We start from the raw sequence: 20,387 nt of genomic DNA, 5'->3' as shown, positions 1-20,387 counted from the left end.
GGGTAACTGTGTGGAATCTACCGGTGTGTCGACCCTTGCCTGGTGGTGGTTCCCTTGAAGATGGTCCCCTTTGTGATAAGCTACTGTTGGTGATAATCCATATGTGGATTCTGTTTGAGTATGCTGTGGCTACCACTTTGGGACGTCCCATAGCTGAATTCAGGTGTAGTACCGCTTGTGTTGAAAGGATATTCATTGAAGATCACTGATGGTGATACTTCATGTGTGCAGTGGAACAACTTCGGAGACAAAACCTACTGCTATTGTTATTTTGTATTGCTGTTGTGGGATCTGTTGAATATCAACGTAATTGCTTTCTCACAACACTTGCCTTTGGATTACAAACATCTCACATTAATTAACCTGTGCATCTGAACTGAACTTTCTTACATACCATTGTAAGACTGTAACTCTTGCCACCTGAGCTTAGAAGTTTAGGGATTTATATACTTACACCTACATATGCATAACGCCGTTAACTTTTGACTTGCCTGGTTTAAATTGCTATATGACGTAGTTACTAATAAAATAGTGTTTTTTTAACAGTAAAACCAGACTCCAGGTGTGTTCTATTGTTACTGAACCTTTTACAGGGTTGTGTGTACGTAACACCACCCTGTCCTTACACTGAGCAGTGCAAGACCCCTCTTTGACAGGTGTACCAGTTGTATACGGTTACTGTTTCGGCTGGGGTGGTGGAGGGGCAGGATAGCCTCTCAGAGGAAAACATATACAACTCTGAGATCTTGCTTCATGCAGGCAAGCAGAAAACAATAGAATTTACAAAGACAGTCAAACATCCCATGTGTGAAAAAGAAAGAACACATTGTGCAAACAGTCAGAAAATGCAAACAAACAATCTACAAGACATAAACTGCAGAGTGCCCGAAAGTAAGTCCACAGCCACGGAACCGAGCTCAGCGCTGAGCTGAGTAAAATGGCTGCATTCAGTTCAGCGCTGAGACAAGTACCTCATGGAGAAGCGAGTTGAACACCGGCTCGTCATTTGCCCTTGACGCCTTAAACTTTCTAATCTGGCTCAGTGCTTAAATCAGCCAAACATCGGTTCATTAATCACTCCTGGGCCTGGGCCCTGCCACTCCAATCCAGCCTAAAGGTTCAGTCCAACCCCAAGTGTGCTCCAACAAAGGCTGTCATGGCTGCACCTGCTTTCTCAAAATGCATATTACAATATGTATTTTGGCATGGACTGGATGGGCCAAAGAGCCTCTCTGTATTGTAGTGTTCGATGACCCTAATACAGAGGGTCACTGGGTCCCAGCAATCACAGTCCCATTCCCCTTCTCATGAGATAAAGGCCCAGGCATCTGGATGGACAACCACCAGTGGTAGAGGGTCAGAACTGAAGAAGCTTGGAGACCTGGGAGGATTAGAAGTTGGAAGACATTGCAGTAGTGGCAGAGGTCTGATCAATGATGTGTTCACTGATGAGAAGTGAGCGCCTCCATTTTCTCTTTCAACCGGATTTATTGTACAGGAAACAGGAGTGGAAACTACATCAGATATTTCTTCTATGAGCCAGAGTACAAAACGCTATTGCAATATACACAATGTAATTCGAGGGGAAATAAATTTACCTTAGGGGCTGGAAAACTGGACTCTTTCAGCCCCAATAATGTGTTTTTATCACTGACACCACAGTTCCTACCTGACATAGTCCTCACAGAGCTTGTGAAAGGCTTCTCGCTCTGCATCACATTTGAGATCATCGTAGAGTTTGTTCAGCAGTACTGATACACTCATCCGACCACTGTCAGTGACCGGAAGGCTATCAGGAACTTCAGACACCGTCCCAGCCACTTCCAGGATCTTCTTCATTCCTAATCAGTGCAGACAGAGGACTATTATCGGCAGGGTTGAGCTGAAGGAGCTTTGTACACAGCACAAGTATTAACATAGACCTGCTGGGCTGAATGAATTCTGTGGGTGAATTATACAGCACCTACTGTGAAGTAAGACCACACATTCCTCAAAGCCTGACTTGCAAAGCACACCATTCAAAGTAAAATTTACTATCAAAGTATGTATATGTTACCATATGAGATTCATTTTCTTGCAGGCATTTACAGGAAAATAAAGAATACAGTAGAATTTACAAGCAATTGTACAGTACTGTGCAAAAGTCTTGAGTATATATATATCTAGGGTGCTTAAGACTTTTGCACAGTAATGTATTTGTCAATGTACAGCAGACAGTGAGGTTGTAAATCTGGTAGGAGCAAAGGATGTTGGGAACCGAGAGGGTGGAGCAGGTGGCAGAGGTGGAGTGCTAAGAGTAGGGGTGGTTTGAGTGTAGACACACCAAACAATTGGGTTCCTGACCATTACAGAATGTCTCTCTGGTGCTTGCCACTCCCTCCCCTTTCCCATCCTCTTTCCACTCTCAGTCCACAATAGAGACCCATAACAGAATCACATTTATCATCACTCATGAATGAAGTGGTTTGGGTTTTTTTCCAGCAGCAGTACAGTGCAATACATCATGTGCCAAAGACTTTTGAATAATACTGTATATAAACAAAATCTGACAAACAACCAATGTGCAAAAGAAGACAAATAGTGCAAACAAATAAAAACACATGCCTAAAGGAGATCTGACAGTAATAACAGTTTATATTTCATTGAAATCACATTTTGTTGGTTAAGTGGCTGAATTTTAATAGGGACACAGCCCTGGTCTTGTGGGCAACTCCCCAGCGCACTCACAGACCATTGGATTAGGGAAAGTGTTTAAATGGTTTGGCCAGCTCATCTTTAAGGTCAATTGATGTCAATTTCTCACAAGTCAGAGTGCTTGTTTTTTTACAAGTTTTTCTCTTGGGAATCTGATCTTCAATACCATGTTCACCAATTCTCTTAACCTCCTTCCTCCCAAATCCAATAAGCCATTCTATATATAATCGAGACTGTAGTTTCCACAAGCAGTTGCTGAGCCCAAACTGCTGAACTCTCAAAGCTCATTACCTCAAATCTGTTCTGTCAACATGTCAACCTGAACAGTCAACTCCATTTACCTCTTCCCTAGATGCGCACTGGTCTGCTAATAACTCCCAACACTATTTATTTTTCTTTTAAATCAGATTTATCAGAATCACACTTATCATGACTGACTTATGAGACAAGATTTTCATGAACCTTTCTGCTGATTTTTCAGTCATTGTTTATCCTGTTTAGAGATTAGTGTGTCTAGTAAAGAGCTGCCAATAAATAAATTCAAAATTAGGACACCAGAATCCGTTAGTGACATTAACTCAGGAAATGGAGTGTAATTCACAGTTAAAGTGGCTTTGCTTACAATTTAACATGCAATAACTTTAGGGCTGACTTACCCTGATCAATGACCCAAATTGTCATGGAGTTGTTTGGGTCCCGTAAGGATTTACGTGGGACATTTTTAATCAGGAGGTTAATGGAATTTTCTCGACCATGTGTAGAGACGTCACGCTGAATTAACATCTCTATTAGCTGTTGCACCATCATTTTCATCTCCTTCACGGGATCTGAAGGTCAAAGACTAACTGTCAATTATCAAACATGAAGGCACATTTAATCACCTCAGTCTTCCAAAAAGTTCATTCAGAGATCTGCTGGCAGTAACCTTACACTCACTCCTTTACATCTCTGTATCAACTGACAGTAGCCAAAGAACTGGAAATGAATACCAATGAATTGATCCACTTGACCCGAAACAGGAGTGTGTGGGCCATGGCAGTCAAAGCTCAAAGTGGGCATGGCAACTGATAATGATGATCAACTCTCAGACCAGCAATGCCTCAACCTTGGAATTTAAAGACTTTTTAAAAGTCTATTTTAAAGATCATCTTTATCTGTCACATATACATTGAAACATTAAAACAGAGTGGAATGCATAGTTTGTATTAACAACCAAAACAGCACAAGGGGCAGTCTGTAAGCTTTCGGCACCAACGTAGCATGCCCACAACTTACTCACACTAACTTGTATGTTTTTGAAAGAAACTGGAGCATCCAGAGGAAATCGACGTAGTCACAGGGAGAATGTACAAACTCCTTTCAGAAACTGGCAAAATTGAATCCTGATCATTTACAGTGTAAAGCGTAATGCTAGCAGCGTTGCAACTGTGCAACCACTTTCCTACAAGTACTTCCAATTCTAACGTCTTGTACATCTTCAATTTCATTTGCTCCGCAACTGATGGCCGTGCCTTTTAACAGCCAAAGCTCAGAAATTCTTTTATAAAATTCTGATTCTCTTTTCTTTCAAAAAACTACTTCAATCAAGATTTTTGTCTCATTTCCTTGTATTTTGCTCAGTTGACTTTTAAATTTTATTCAATAGCATTCCTGTTAACTACCTTGTGATGCTCTTCCACTTTAAGAGAGCCTTGAGAGAGCTTCTTATCAAAGACTGCACGTTGCATTTTTGATCAATAATATTGGAGGTACAATCCGCAATTTCTAAGTTTGATATGACACAATACTTGGCATTGTTGTGAACCGCAATGAGGATAAATAAATTTCACAACAGGAGACCAACAGGCTGGAAGAATGGGTAACCACCTTATCAACAGTTAAATGGCTGAATGGTCTATTCCTGCTCCTATTTCCCATGTTTCCATTCAATGATTAAATACTCAAACTCCAGGAGACTGAGCCCCGCATCCTACATATCAGCATATTACCAGAAAGTACACACAGAAGCCAGTTGATTAGGTACAATACATAACAGAATGTAGACATGGTCGGAAGGTTCAGTTGTTGTTCAGACCAAACATCAGAATGGGGAAGAAATGATTGTTGGTGCCAGATGGGATGGTTTGAGTATCTCAGAAACTGCTGACCTTCTGACACACTACAGTATCTAGATTTTACAGAGAATGGTGCAGGTAAACAAAAAAACATCCATTCTGTGGGTGAAAACACCTTGTTAATGAGAGAGGTCAGTGGACAATAGCCAGACTGATTCAAGCTGACAGGAAGGTGATAGTAATTCAAATAATCACATTACAAATGTGGTGTGCAGAACAGTATCTCTGAACTAAAGGAGGCACCTAATAAAGTAGTCACTGAAGCTACGTCCACACTAGGCATTTAAAAAAATATCTCTGTCCACATTAAAACGGATATTTTGGCAAATTTCCTCCTACTGTGCATGCGCAGGACACATCTGCCGAAAACAAGCGATATGTTTGGTGTCGAATCTCACCATGAAAGACTGAGTGCGCATTTGTTTAGTTACAAACTAGAAAAACTTAAATGATAGGCAGCTGTTGGCTCTCGCGCAGGAGGACTTAAAAGTAAAAAAAAACAAATACTGGAGCGTATAGAGGCAACTGACAGGGAGTTCATGGACAGTGTGACCCAGTTGATGACAAACATTGAAAACCTGACAAACTCTGTTGCATTAATAAAGCCCCTTGTTAAATGTATAAAACATGTCTGCATCAGTGTTATCTTGTACTTCCATACAATGCTACATAAGGCTGTTACACATCTATTGTCAGAGAAGTACTTGCATAAATAGGTAAACCACCTTCATACGAGCAAGGACAGAAAACAGGGCAAAGTGACCATACTTATTTATTCAGTAAGTTATGGGTCAAAGTATTTGGTGAGTACATTTCTAACTCTTCTGGCTTCAGTCTTGTTGCCATCTGTTCTGAAAGTGTTAGGTTGTGTTCAAGAAAACAATGAAATGGCGCGCTGCTGTCACCATCTGTTCCAGCACGTCATGACAGCATTTTTAGATTTCTCGAGTTGCCCCGTCCACACTGCTCCAACCAAGTGGCGTTTTCAAAATTACACACTCTGGAGAGCATTTCTGAAAATCTCTGGTTTCGGGGGACGAAAACACCGGTTTAGTGTGGACAGAAAGTAAAAACGAAGAGAAAAAGCTTCGGTTACGGATTTATCTGGTGTAGTGTGGACATAGCCTGAGTGTACATATAAAAGTAATGGAAGAATTTAATGCTACTTACTCTACTAAGACAGTGTTGATAGTGAAAGTGAGGCTTCAATAAGAAGGAAATTGAAATCACTCCTGAAAAAAACTTGCATCAATGTTAGATAGATCACTTACCGAGAACTACAGCTTCCTCCTTCCCTCGAACATCACTTTTTATTCCACCTTTCAATGAATCAAAAATACCCTGCAGCACATTGCAGGTCGCCAGGGAAACCTGCTCATGGTCAATGCCCATCACATGGCACAGCCTGTCCATTCCTACTGTGTGCAAGATCATTGTTGCCTATCAACAGACGTCAAAATGTTAACTCTTTCAGATGAAAAGCAAGGTGTCACAAATACCATCTTTCTGTACCAAAATCTAGAGATTGCCTCAAGTACTACAGAACCTGACTGTTGCAGTAAGATTGACTACAAATCACACATTAAGTGACTGCAATGGAGAAAACAGGCCATTTGGACCAAATCATTCATACCAACCAAGATGTTCGCATAGTAATACTATTTGCCTGGATGTGGCCCATATACCTTTCCTATCCATGTACCTGAGTAAATGCATTTTAAATGCTGGAATTATACCTTCCTCTACCAACTACTGTGGCAGCTTGTTTGACATACCCCTCACCCTCTGCATGATAAACTTCCCCTCAGGCTCCCTTTTGAATCCTACTCCTCTCACCTGAAATCTTTAGTTTTAGATTCCTTGACTCTCTGACTACTTATGTGCCTCACAATTTTTTTTAAACCTATGAGGTGGATACAGTCAACTTTGATCATGAGGAACTGCCGAAGTTGAAGGTAATGAAATCACTATTCTAAAAAATCTTTCATAAAGTGGTATAGGACAGATCTGATACCTAGCCAAGAACTCTGCTTCTCCCTCAGCAGATGCTGCCTGACCTGTTGAAATTTTCTAGCATTTTCAGTTTCATCTGAGTAATTGGAACTGATGGCCTAATTCTGCTCCTATACCTTATGGTATTATACCACCTTGGAAACTTTCACTTCAGAAATGTAACTTGTTATTGGGTTCAACTTATTATTGTTTTGTTTCAACATTCCCTGCACAATTTTATCTACAGATAAACTCACCCTTATTGACATCAATGGATCTGGGGTTGAGAGGGTAAACAGCTTTAAGTTCCTCCTCGGTATACACAATACCAAAGACTGGCTGTGTGGTGAAAAAAGCACAACTACGCCCCTCTCACCTCAGACCGTTGAAGAAGTTTGGCATGAGTCTCCAAGTCCTAAGGACTTTCTACAGGGGCACAACTGAGAGCAGCCTGACTGGATGAATTACTGCCTGGTGTGGGAACTATACTTCCCATAATCGCAGGATTCTGCAGAGAGTGGTGCAGAAAGCCCAGCGCATCTGTGGATGTGAACCTCCCACTATTCAGGACACCTACAGCAACGGATGCTTAAGAAGAGCCCGAAGGATCATTGGGGATCAGAGTCACCCCAATCACAAACTGTTCCAGCTGCTACCATCCAGGAAACGGTACCACAGCATAAAAGTCAGGACCAACAGGCTCCAGGACAGCTTCTTCCACCAGGCCATCAGACTGATTAATTCACGCTGACACAATTGTATTTCTAAGCTATATTGACTGTTCTGTTGTATTTCTGACATATTAATTATGTTACTATAATTTGTACATTCAGACAGAGACGTAATGTGAAGAGTTTTACTCATATATGTGAACAATGTAAGAAATAAAAGTCAATTCAATTCAATTCATTCACAAGGTGGTTGAAACCTCGGGCCACTAGGTGGCTCTTTGGAGCACAATTCCTAATTAAAAGGAATCAAGAGGATAATTCCTCTCCCAACTCTCCTGACTCACCCGAGATTGGTGACCCGAACACAGTCCAACTAGTGTGCGTAGCGAAGCCAGCATAATATCCACGTTCCTCGTGTCCAGCATTTTCTGAAGGAGACGTGCCCCATCACTGCGAAAAATCCTCTCGGCCCCAGCGTCTTCGCGAGCGAGAACAATCAGATTCTGGACAGCCTGCACGTGATAAAGTTCAAAACTACTACAAGTACAGAAACTTCTTGTTCAGTCTGGTGGTTTCATTTTGTTTTGTCAGCAGTCACTTTGGAGCCACAGAGGGTGAGCAGTCTCAGTGAGAAGTACTGCACCAATGGAGATGCAAGCCTTCTCTCGAGACGGTTAGGCACAAAAGATCCCACATCAGAAAAAAGCAACAGTTTTCCCTAAAACCTAAAAGTCTAAGTGTGGAGCAGCTGGAGGAGCCTCTACCTCTCAGCTCCAGAGACCTCGGGTGCTGTACACATTCTCTTTTTGTTCTGCTCTGAATGATCGCCTCATTATGGGCAGGATGTGGAAACTTTGGAGAGGGTGCAGAGGGGATTTACCAGGATGCTTCCTGGATTAGACAGCATGTCTTACGAAGATAGGTTGAGTGAGCCAAGGCTTTTCTCTTTGGAGCGAAGGAGGATGAGAGGCAATTTGATGGAGGTGTACAAGATGATAAGGGCATTGACAGTGTGGACAGCTAGGTGGAAATAGCTAATACAAGAAGGCATAATATTAAGTTGATTGGAGGAAAGTATTGGGGGATGTCTGCAATAGGCTTTTTACAGAGAGTGGTGGGTGCATGGAATGCCCTGCCAAGGGTGGTGATAAAGGCAGATACGTTCGGAACATTTATGTGCACCATTCCTCAGTCAAAACAACTTTCAGGAGACGTTAGAAGAATTACAGAAATACATCAAGCTGGAAAAGGCTACATAAACATTTCTAAAGACCCGAGTGTTCATCAGTAAGAAAAATTGTCTACAAGTGGAGGAAACTCAGTAGTGTTGTTACTCCACCTAGTGGAGGGTATCCTCTGCAAAGATCACACCAAGAGATGGAGGGGGTGAAAAAAACCCAAGGTTAACAGCGAAAGTCCTGAATAAATTCCTAGAACTTGCTGAAGTCTCTGTTCATACGTCCACTACAAGAAAAACACTGATCAAGAATGGAGTTCATGGAGGAACACCACGGAGGAAACCACTGCTCTCCAGAACAAAAATAATTGCTGCACATCTCAAGTTTGCAAAAGACGACCCGAATATTCTACAACACTTCCGGGACAATGTTCTGTGAACAGATGAGACAGATGTTGAACTTTTTGGCAGAACACACTTCAAGAGTGTCCAGTGTGTTGGCTGCGGTACTACAAATGATTTGTTGGTAATAATTATTTAAGACTTTTCCAAGCTGGCTTGGTTAGAATCCTCCATAATGATGTTGACAGCATCAGGATGAGCTATTTCATGCCTGTTGATTACATCGCTCAGTTCATCTAGAGCCTGAGGTGGGATGTCCACCGCTACCAAGACAATTGCCGAAATCTCCACAGCAGATCAAATGCTCTCCCTGTGTCATGTGGGTTTCCCCTGCATACCCTGATTTCCTCCCACATCCCAAAAACATGTTGACTGATAGGCTGACTGCTGTCAATTGCCCCTGGTGTGCAGGAAAGTGGTAGAATCTGGGAGGAGTGGAATATACAACAGCAGAGTATAGGCCCTTCTGTGAATGATGTTGTGCTGCCTAAGTTCAACATAGAGAGAGAATAAAATGGGACGTATAGGATAGTGTAAGTGGGTGGTTTATGCTCAGGCGAATTCGGTGGACCAGGACCCTGTTCCAATGCTGTTTGACTCCCTGACAAAATCTACAGATGCTGGAAATCAGAAACAGAAAATACTCAGCCCATCAAGGAACACACACAAAATGCCAGAGGAATTCAGGAGGTCAGACAGCATCTATGGACATGAATGAGCAGCACACATTTCCGGCCAAGACCCTTCATCAGGGCTGGAAAGGAAAGCGGATACCAGAATAAGGAGGTGGAGGGAGGGGAAAGAGGACAAGCTCAAAGGTTATAAGTCACGTGGGTGAGGAGGGGGGTGTCAGAAGCTGGGAGAGGATAAGTGGAAAAGGCAAAAACTGGAGAAGGAGGAATCTGATAGGAGAGAAGAGTGAACCATGGGAGAAAGGGAAGGAGGAGGGAACCAGAGGGAGGTGATAGACAGGTGAGAAGAGGTAAGAAGACAGAGTAGAGAATTAAAGAAGAGGGAAGGGAGAGGGGGGAAAATTACCAGAAGCATCTATGGAGAAAGAAACACAGTTAACATATCAGGGCAATGATCTTTAATCAGGACAATTGACCTAAAACATTTATTCCGTTTCTCTCGCCACAGATGCCACCTTTAATGATTTTTTTTCTCTTTTTATTTGTTTTCCCAGCATCCTGAGCTGACATCAACAATTTATGACTATCTGATTATTTAACTGTTGCTTTTGAGGTCATTATAACCCTGCCACAATGTACCTAATGATCAGAGGGGCAGATAAAGAGATTGGCTTTATTTGTCACATGAACATTAAAACGTACAGTGAAATGTGTTGTTTGCATCAAATCAAGTCAGTGAGATTGTGCCAGGGCAGCTCTTAAGTGCTTCTGGCTCCAGCGTAGCATGCCCACAATTTACTAACCGTATGGAATGTGGGAGGAAACCAGAGCACCCAGGGTCACAGGGAGAATGTACAAACTCCTTACAGACAGCAGTGAGAATTGAACCGGAGTCACTGGCACGGTAAAGCATTGCACTAACTGCTGCTCTACCAGGCCACTCTTGCTACATGCTGATCTTTCAACGCACAAGGGAGTGACACAACAAAGCATTCAATGCTCAGTACCGCAAAGCCTCAAGCTCCCGTCCAAGATCCAAAGCACCCTCTTCAGATCAGAGCATTAAAGTTGACAGAATGTTCTCTAGAAAACACTGACCTTCTGTTTTTTGTCGGAATCTTTCTCCCCAGGATCCAAGAGGATGTTAAACATTTGTTCTACGCGCGAGTCAGTAGAGGACTGTAGTCGGACCTGAAATAAATAGACAGGAACACAGCAGATAAGGATTGTTATGTCGTTATTACCAGAGTTGATCAACAATGACACTGTCAGACTTGAAACATCAGTAGAAATGCAGGAATCTGGGAAAGAAGACCTAACTTTTAAAAATTCAAGCCTCTGAGCATGACACTAGAAAATAATTCTAAGTACTTTCTTCAAACAGTCCATGTCAGGAAGTGCCATTAGAATTTTAAGATGTATTAGAATTTCACATTCCTTGTGGGGCAGTTTTCTGAAACCCAGCGATGACAAAGAATGAACAGAACAGTATGCTATCCTGTCATGAAAAACTAGGTTCTGAACTCATAGTCATTGCTGACTATTTAGACCTTTAGCCGATGCTTTTACAGTGGCACGGTAGCATAGCAGTTAGTACAATGCTTTACAGTGCCAGGAGCACCAATCAGGGTTCAGTTGCCGCTGCTGTTTGTAAGGAGTTTGTGATCCATGACTGTGTAGGTTTCCTCTGGGTGCTCTGCTTTCCTCCCACATTCCAAAGACGTACAGTTTGTGGGCATGTTACATTGGCAGCTACACTTGCAGGCTGCCCCAAGGATATCCTCGGACTGTGTTGGTTGTTGATGCAAATGACACATTTCACTATGTCTCGATGTACATGTGACAAGTAAAGGTAATCTTTAACAAATACTTTAACACCTGCATGCATTTCTTTTTCCTGCCAATATGTACCACCTCCACCCTCACCATTTCTGCCTTTCCACCTTCCCCTCACCTTCTCTTGGACCTTCGCTGCAATCTGCCGCATTGACTCCTGGAAGACTTTGTTCTTCGGTTCCAGAACAGCACACCTTTGGATATCAGCAAATGCCTGATCCAGCCTTCCCAGTTCCTGCAGGGCCTGGCTCCTGCGGAACAGAGCCTTCACATCCTTCCCATCCACCTCAATGACTGAGAAGAGAAACAACCATTACTGCTGGAACTTAACACAGAAATTTAAACAAATGAGATTGAGTAGATTAGGCCTCAAGAGAGAAGCAAGCTCATTGAAACAGGGCTCAACGGTACACTTGAAGGGAGTGGAGGGTGGGTGGGAGTCACTGGAAACAATACTACCCTTGCTGAAGAGTGTAGCACTTCAGTCAGTTTCATATTCTGCATAACAGGCAGACATTTATGTCAGGGAAGAGGAGAAATTTCTTTACCATGAAATTCTTGGCTTGTGGAGAACTGTGGAGGTTCAGTTGTTGATGTCACTGAAAACAGGGACTAAGAGAGTTCAAGATATTGTGAATCATGGGAAACAGAAAGCGCAGGAAAGTGGTACTGAGCTAGAAGACATAGCTTTGATGAGTGGCGACGCAGGTTCAAAGGACCACGTGCTTTTAGTTATTTACAAGGGTAACCTACAATTCGGAGACTATAGTCTGAATAGCAAGTGAGGATAGATTTGAATAGATATGTGAGAGATGGATGCTTTTAGGATTGATTAGTTCACTAGGGATATTTTTCTAGTCCAGTAGCTCAGCAGAACTATGCAATGGGTGCAATATAACCAGCTTCTCAAAGCAGACAAACATAGGTGCCAAGATAGCGTAGCAGTTAACTCAACACTTCTACAGCTTGGGCGTCAGAGTTCAGAGTTCAATCCTGGTGTTCTCTTTAAGGAGTTTGTATGTGCTTGAATGTGCTTTCCCACAGTCCAAAGACATGCCAGTTAACATGTTTATTTGTCATTGTAAATGGTCCTGTGAATAAGCTAGGGTAAAACCGGTGGGTTGTGGATGGCACAGTTCGGTGGACCAGAAGGGCCTGTTCCGCACTGCATCGCTAAATAAACAAATGGCTGCAATATAACCAACTTCTCAAATCGCACAAACCTGTCTGCATGCATCACACAAGAATTGCAATGCTCAAACACATTTAGACAGATACACGAAAAGAAAGGTTTTACAAGTGAGGGCAAATGGGACTAGCCTGAGCAGACACCTTGGTCAGCATGGACAAGTTGGACCACAGGACTTGCATTTGTGCTATGAGTCTAATTTAGAATGTTGCAAATCAAAGAAAACTCCACCATGGATGGCCCCAAGCCTGGTTGTGAAAGGAGGAAGGTTGGGCATGGGGTGAGCAACCCCATTCCTCAAAACCCAGAGCTACATAAACGCCATCAGAAGCTCCAGAGACCTCATGCCTGGGAGGGGAAGGATCTTTGCCTAGAAGATGTATAAAGTCATAGAGCCGATCAACCTTCTATCGGCCCAGGACAGAGTACTCTGGCGAGCTGCTTTTGGCAGCCAATGCTGCAGTAGGGGTGATAAGCTTAAGAAGAAGAAATAAAAGAAAAAAACACTTTACTTTAAAATTTGTTTTAATATCTCATTGAATATGAAAATATTCTGAAGAGTAGACTTTTATCAGACCAACCGGAATATAATAAGGACTATTAACAATTTAGTGACTATATACAATTAGCCTCAGCAATTCTGAAAGAAGAATAAATATTGGTTAGTGCACTGGGGAAAACATCCTTGCTGACTACTTCAGTGGTTCCGTGGGATTTTTTAACCAATTCAGTTTGTCAACAGAGAATATATCATTCCCACTCAAGAGAATATTCAGGAACAACCAGGTAAATGTAGTTACATGAAGCATCACTATACAGAGCACGTTCTTCACTCACCTTTTGAAGCATCAGCCTCAGCTTTTGAGTACTGTTCCTGATAACAGAGAGTAACAAAAAATAATTAGACATATTGTCCACAAGGTTGAATAAATAATTTATAATTATTCAGAGATTTAAGATTCAAGATTGCTTAATGTTATTTCCTGTACACAAATGTAAAGGAGAATGAAGTAATTGTTAGTCCAGATCAGACAAAGCACAAAAAGAAAAAACAAAAGATAAAGAACACAGTAATAATAATTAAAAAAACATAATAAATATACAAAATTAAATAGATTATTTGTAAGTCCATACAGTGACACTAGGCTGTACATAAGGTGACTGACTGAAAATAATAATTTAGGGTCAGAGTTAATGGGAGAAGGAGTTGATCAAAATTACTGCTTAAGGAAAGTAACTGTTTTTGAGTCTGGTGATCCTAATGTGGATGCTATGTAGGCTCCTCCCTGATGGAAGTGGGACAAACAGTCCATGAGTGGGGTGGGTGGGATCCATCACGAGTCACTACCCCTTTTCCTTGTCCTATATGGTGGGTAGGCCTGAACTGATGATGCGTTGAGCAGTTTTGACTACCTGTGTTCACAGTTTCTAAGAAAAGATAACTCAAGCTATCAGATTATTTGATATTTTACTCACCAGTTTGAGGTAGCAGGCTGCTCTGTTACGGTGCAGCACTCTGAGCTCAGCTGGCTCCGGGGAGAGCTCAATTGCTTGAGTATAGCAGGACAGAGCTGCCTCATAGTCTCCCGATTTGAAACTTGCGTTTCCATCTTCCCGCAGCTGTGCCACGCTGCCCTGTAACAAGAAACAGATGCGAAAATCTGATCTGACCCAGTTCCTCAATAACCCAAGAGAACAATAACAATAATAATCTTATTTATTGAGCAGTTTTCATACGATGGGATTAACTGCTAACATGAAAATAAAAGAAAAAAACTGATGTTAGTTAAAAGCAAAGCTAAGTAAATAGGTTTTGAGCTGGTTTAAAAGTGTCAACTGAGTCTGCAGTTTTAATTATTGAGTTCCACAGCATAGATCAAAAAAGCTGACTTGCCAATTATCTTTTGAGGGAAATCGAGATTGTTTAAATTTAAGAGACCAGCGGAAGAAGACCTGAGAGCTCGAAGAGGATTATAAAATTAAAACAATTCTGTGGCAGACTCCAGACCACGGAGAGCTTTAAAACAAGTAGAGAGAACACTAAAATCAATTCTAAAAGATACAGGAAGCCAGTACACAGCTGTTAGGACGGGAGTGATGTGCTCCCTCATCCAGCTTTTAGTTACAAATGTAGCAGCAGCATTCTGAATGAGTTTAAGTTTGTCAATAGATTTCTTTGGAAGGCCAGTAAAAAGTGTATTGATCTAATCTAGTCTATTTGAGATAAGGGCATGAATTGTCCCCAGCTTAGAGCAAGTTGCAAACTTGAGTTAATGAAGGTGAAGAGCAGCTGGTGCTACAGTAGGAAGTTTACTGAAATAAGAACTGATGACCACAATGGGGCTACATAGTCATCTCTGTCCCAGCAGCATTTGATGAACAGTGTAGGAGAAAACAAAACATAAAATGTCAAAAAAACACTGCAGTACTCACTGATCCAACAATGCAGAGGGGCTTGTAAAGATTAAAAGATAAGTTTTGTTTGTTAAATGTACATCAAGTGAAACCTGTCATCTTGCGCCAAATCAAATCAGCAAAGATCGTGCTGGGCAGCCTGCAAGTGTCACCATGCTTCTAGAGTCAACAAAACTCACTAACTCCAACCGCACATCTTTGCTATGTAAGAGGAAACCCACGTGGTCACAAGGAGGTCGTCCAGTGGTGGGAATCTTACAGCTGAAGCCATAAAGCAATGTGCTAACTGCTACACTCGTGCTGCATCTTTCCTGGCAATATCTAATGAGACATTAACATAGATCAGTATGGACCCTTCGGCCCACAATGTTGTGTCAACCACTTAACCTGCACCAAGATCAATCTCCTACGTAGCTCTCCATCTGGTCACCAGATGATCAGATTGGCAGTCATGGAGTGCATGTGTAACATGGTCTTGAGTGTTATTGCCAGTTACAATCGGGCACTGTTTTCATACTTTAGCAATGAGATCTCTGGCTCTTGGAATCCCTACTGTTATGGTAAATGGCCCATCATAGAACATAAAAACCGACAGCCCCCGATGTTGTGCCAGCCTTTTAACCTACTCCAAGATCAATCTAAGACTACGCTCCCACAAAGTCCTTCATATCAACCGCACGCCTATCCAAAAGGCTTTTAAATATCTCTAACGTGAATGTCTCTACCACCACCCACCTGACACCACCTGCCCCCCTCCAGATTTTCCTCCAATCACCTTAAAATTATGCCCCCCTCTCTCTGATACCTCTGCCAACTCCAGTCCCAAACACTTCCCAGTGATTCACAGAACCCAGGCCACTCCCCATCCTCAGGACCACTCTGTCCAACACCCTACCCCCGCCCACTTCGTCCCCAACGTAGCGGGTGCCCTCTGCACCCTAGGGACCCTATTCCCCAGCCCTTCCTCAGGCCCCTCACCCTCCCCAGGCCTGACAGCACACAGCACCGGACTCTTCACTCCTTCCTCTTGTTTCACCATTGCCAGGACCACTGATCTCGCTGTTTAGCCCTCCGCTCCGCACACCCCGGCTGCTGATCGCATGGCCCCTTGCCCTCCTCAGCCTCTGCCCCGATCCCCGACCCACCGGTCTCCTCTCTCCCTCCACCCTGGTCACCCACGCCTCCGGCCTCACCCTGCCCGCCATCCCCACTCCGGTTGCCGCGGCGACCGAGCCGATCCTTGGTGTCCGTGCCGTCGCGCGATGATGGCGTCAGCACGGAGCTCCCGCTAAACTCCATCTCCATAAAAGGCGATGAGCTGTCACTCTAAAAAGGGGCGGGGCTCCGGCTGGCAGAGTCGCGGCGAGTTTGGGATGAAATTTCCTCCAGTCCAAATTCCGATACCTCCCTCTCCTTTCCCGATCTCTCTGTCACTGGAGTCAGCTTATCCACTGGTGTCTATAACAAACCCACCTCCTCCCACCCTGTCACTTGTAACACCACCCCCTTCTCCCAATTCCTCCATCTGCTCCCAGGATGAGGCTTTTCATTCTCGACGAAGGAGATGTCCTCCTTTTACAAAGAAAGGGGCTTCCCATCCCCCACCGTCAACACTGCCCTCATCCACATCTGTTCCATTTTGTACACGTCTGCTCTAACCTCATCCTCCGGCCACCCTACCAGGGATAGGGTTCCTCTTGTCCTCACCTACCACCCCACCAGCCTCCGCGTCCAGCTCACAATTCTTCGTAACTTTCCCCATCTCCAAAGGGACCCCATCACCAAGCACATCTTTCCCTCCCCCCACTTTCTGCTTCCCGTAGGGACTCTTTTGTCCACTCTTCCCTCCCCACTGATCTCCCTCCTGGTACTTATCCTTGCAAGCAGAACAAGTGCTACCCCTGTCCCCACACCTCCTCCCTCACTACCATTCAGGGCCCCAAATAGTCCTTCCAGGTGAGGTGACACTTCACCTGTGAGTCTGTTGCACTCATTTACTGTGTGGCCTCCTGTAGACCTGATGTAGATTGAGAGACAACTTCACCGAGCTCCATCTGCCAAAAAAAATGGGATCTCACAGTGGCCACCCATTTTAATGCACTACCCATTCCCATTCCAACTTGTCAGTCCATGGCCTCCTTACTGCCGTGATGAGGCCACACTCAGGTTGGAGCAGCAACACCTTATACTCTGTCAGGACAGCCTCCAACTTGATGGAATGAACACTGATTTCTCAAACTTCCAGTTATGCCCTCCCACCTTCTCTATTCCCATCACCATTTCCCTCTCTCACCTTATCTCTTTGCCTGTCCATCGCCTTCCTCTGGTGCTCCTCCCCCTCTTTCTTCCATGGCTTTCTTATTTGATTCCCCGTTCTCCAGCCCTGTACCTCTTTCACTGATCAACTTCCTAACTCTTTACTTAATCTCTCCCCCCAGTTTCACCTCTCACCTTCTGTTTCTCCCCTCTACTCTGACTCCTTATCTTTCTTTCTCCAGTCCTGATGGAGGGTCTCGGTTGGAACGTCGACTCTACTCTTTTCCATAGATGCTGCCTGGCCTGCTGAGTTCCTCCAGCACGCTGTGTGTGTCGCTTGTCTCTCTCTCTCTCTCTCTCTCTCTCTCTTACTTTACACTAGTGTGCTCGGTACAGTTAGAGGGACGCCCAGAGGAACTTTCTGTGTAAGGTGCCCACCTGATTTCACCTCTCAACCTAACGCGAGTGGGGCTGGTAATCTATGTGTTGCGGGGGCTCCCCCCATTTCTGGGTCAATGAGCTCTGACTGTGAATCAGTCCATCACTCTCACCCAACAAAGTTTCAGCACCTTTGCCCATCACTGATTCCCGCCTCGAGTTGAATAAAGCCCCACACTTTTCCCATTTCACCAGCTCACTCATCCTTTACAAATTGTCTAGATATTTGAACCTCAATCCAGTCAGAACAGTTAACGTGGTTTTTTTTTTTTGGAAACTTTCCTTTTCCCAAGCCTGACATTTTGAAGTACACTTCATTTTTAGAATCTGTTATGGAATTATAGATGATACATTCTATTGTTAAATTAATGGATTTAATGCAAAGCTCCTTGAGGTTATCTGGGAGGTTAGTGAGGATAAGCCCCCACTACCTATTAAATGCTCCCAACGGTGTGCCCCGATAACCAAGCCCAGCTCCTGGCCTTCATATGTGGCTAGGCTACTTTGCTCAGCAGAACCATTTCTATTGACAGGAGGAGGGGTAAAGGCAGGTCACTGGCACCTTAAAACCAGTCACTTGGGGCAGATGGAGCTCATCAGCCGTGGTTGGCCACTTGTCTTGGAGAAGGGATACTCTGATCTCAAACCTCTGCTGCCTTGGGTCTACAGCCACTCACGGAGAAGGCTTCAAGAGTATTGCCCAAGGAAGATTCCAGAGCTGGAGTCCCCAAGACAGCCCTCCGTTGAGTTCAACACTGACTGGCAACTCCTGCGACACTGCTGGTGCCAAACTGCATCAGTCTCTACCATTCCTATAAGTTCATCAGTTGCGTGGGGAGGGGGAGCTTGCTGCACGGGCAGGAGCTTACTCTCCATGTCGTACCACCCTGGCTTGTGTATTGTTGGTGCTGCATCAAAGCTAGGATGTAACATCCATGGTCGACTGTGACCAATGGAGACCTCACTATGCAAAGCTCTGGACTGTTGAGAAGGAGATACGAGTTCAAAGCTGAAACACAGATGCTGGAGGAACTCAGCAGGTCAGGCAGCATCAATGGAATAGAACAAACAGTTGACATTTTGGGCCAAGACCCTTCATCAGAACTGGAAAGGAAGGGAAAAAAACAACAAAAAACACCTAATCCCAACATAACCACTGGACAATTTTAATTCAGTTGATTAAATAATCTAGACTTATTTTATAGTCAGGGTGAAGCTGTTGAATTTGTCCTTCAGGGAAATAACTAAGTTGTTCTTACCCAACTTTTCGTGAACATGGCAATATGCAGCCTCTGAAATGAACTCAGAGTCGTCGAACTATTGAACTCATAAGCACAAGAGATTCTGCAGATGCTAGAAATTGGTGCTTCCTGACCTGCTGGGTTCCTCCAGCATTTTGAGTACTATCAGACCTTATTTCCTTCAGCCCTTTACCCTTCTACCTATCCCTTCCCAGCTTCTTACCTCACCTGGCCTCACCTATCATCTGCCAGCTTGTACTCCTTCCCCTGCCCCAGCTTAACATTCCAGCTTCTATCCCCTTCCTTTCCAGTCCCGATGAAGGGTCTCAGCCCAAAATGTCAACAGTTTATTCCCCTCTGTAGATGCTACCTACCCTGTTGAGTTCCTCCAGCAGTTTGTTTGTTTGATAGTTGAATCAAACTATCTTCTCCAACAACTCTACTGGAGTCACTAGATGGATTGTAATAATTCACCACCATCTCTCAGGTTGTTGGATACAGGCAATAAATAGAGCTTTGACAGCAACATCTTTCCACATAGATAAATCTGTCATTAAAAGTACCTCTGAAATACTCCTTTGAATACTTTCTGCTTCCTTATTAACTAATTCTCATTCTTTTATCTCTGGTCCCAGGGTAAAACTGTGCTCGGTTACAATATAACAACCAAGTTGACAGGATTGTTAAGAACAAGAGAAAGTCTGCAGATGCTGGAAACCCATGGAACCCACACAAAATGCTGGAGGAACTCAGCAGGCCGGGTAGCATCTATGGAAAAGAGTACAGTTGATGTTTCGGGCTGAGTCCCTTCATCAGGACTGGAGAAAAAAAGATGAGGAATAGATTTAGAAGGTGGTTGAGGGGAGAGAGAAACACATGGTTGTTAAGAAACCATACAATGAGGCCACGCTCAGTGGGGAGGAGCAACACCTAATATTCCATCTGGATAGCCTCCAACCTGATGGCATGAATATCGATTTCTCCCTCCCTCTCCCCTTTTCTTCTATTCCCCACTCTGGCCCCTTTCCCCTTCTCCCCTGCCTATCACCTCACCCTGGGTCCCCTTCTCCTTCCCCTTCTCCTATGGTTCACTCCCCTCTCTTATCAGATTCCTTCCTCTCCAGCCCTTTACCTTTCCCACCCACCTGGCTTCACTTATCACCTTCTAGCTATCCTCCTTCTCCAACCCGCACCTTTTTATTCTGTCATCTTCCCCCTTCCTTTTCAGTCCTTATGAAGGGTCTCAGCCTGAAACATTAACTGTTTATTCATTTCTAAGTGCTGCCTGACCTGCTGAGATTCTCCAGCATTTCATGTGTGTTGCTCTGGA

General features: G+C 43.7%; 1 protein-coding gene across 1 annotated transcript in view; it reads right to left on the bottom strand.

Annotated features, from left to right (window-relative positions):
• LOC132378768 (protein unc-45 homolog A-like) overlaps positions 1 to 16,409 on the bottom strand; it is a 44,841-nt gene extending 28,432 nt beyond the window's left edge. Inside the window, exons 1-9 of the mRNA XM_059945917.1 lie at positions 16,316 to 16,409; positions 14,184 to 14,342; positions 13,545 to 13,581; positions 11,637 to 11,812; positions 10,781 to 10,873; positions 7,816 to 7,983; positions 6,080 to 6,248; positions 3,351 to 3,521; positions 1,670 to 1,841 (exon numbers count right to left, since the gene is read on the bottom strand). Of these exons, the coding sequence (XP_059801900.1) occupies positions 1,670 to 1,841; positions 3,351 to 3,521; positions 6,080 to 6,248; positions 7,816 to 7,983; positions 10,781 to 10,873; positions 11,637 to 11,812; positions 13,545 to 13,581; positions 14,184 to 14,342; positions 16,316 to 16,327 (1,157 nt within the window). The 5' untranslated portion in view covers positions 16,328 to 16,409. The remainder of the gene's footprint in view (positions 1 to 1,669; positions 1,842 to 3,350; positions 3,522 to 6,079; positions 6,249 to 7,815; positions 7,984 to 10,780; positions 10,874 to 11,636; positions 11,813 to 13,544; positions 13,582 to 14,183; positions 14,343 to 16,315) is intronic.
• Positions 16,410 to 20,387: the final 3,978 nt, after the last annotated feature.

This window comes from Hypanus sabinus, chromosome 21 (assembly GCF_030144855.1).
Source record: "Hypanus sabinus isolate sHypSab1 chromosome 21, sHypSab1.hap1, whole genome shotgun sequence".
Lineage (NCBI taxonomy): Eukaryota > Metazoa > Chordata > Chondrichthyes > Myliobatiformes > Dasyatidae > Hypanus > Hypanus sabinus.
The sequence above is the reverse complement of the archived record's forward strand: the minus strand, read 5'-3'. Positions and strand labels throughout refer to the sequence as shown.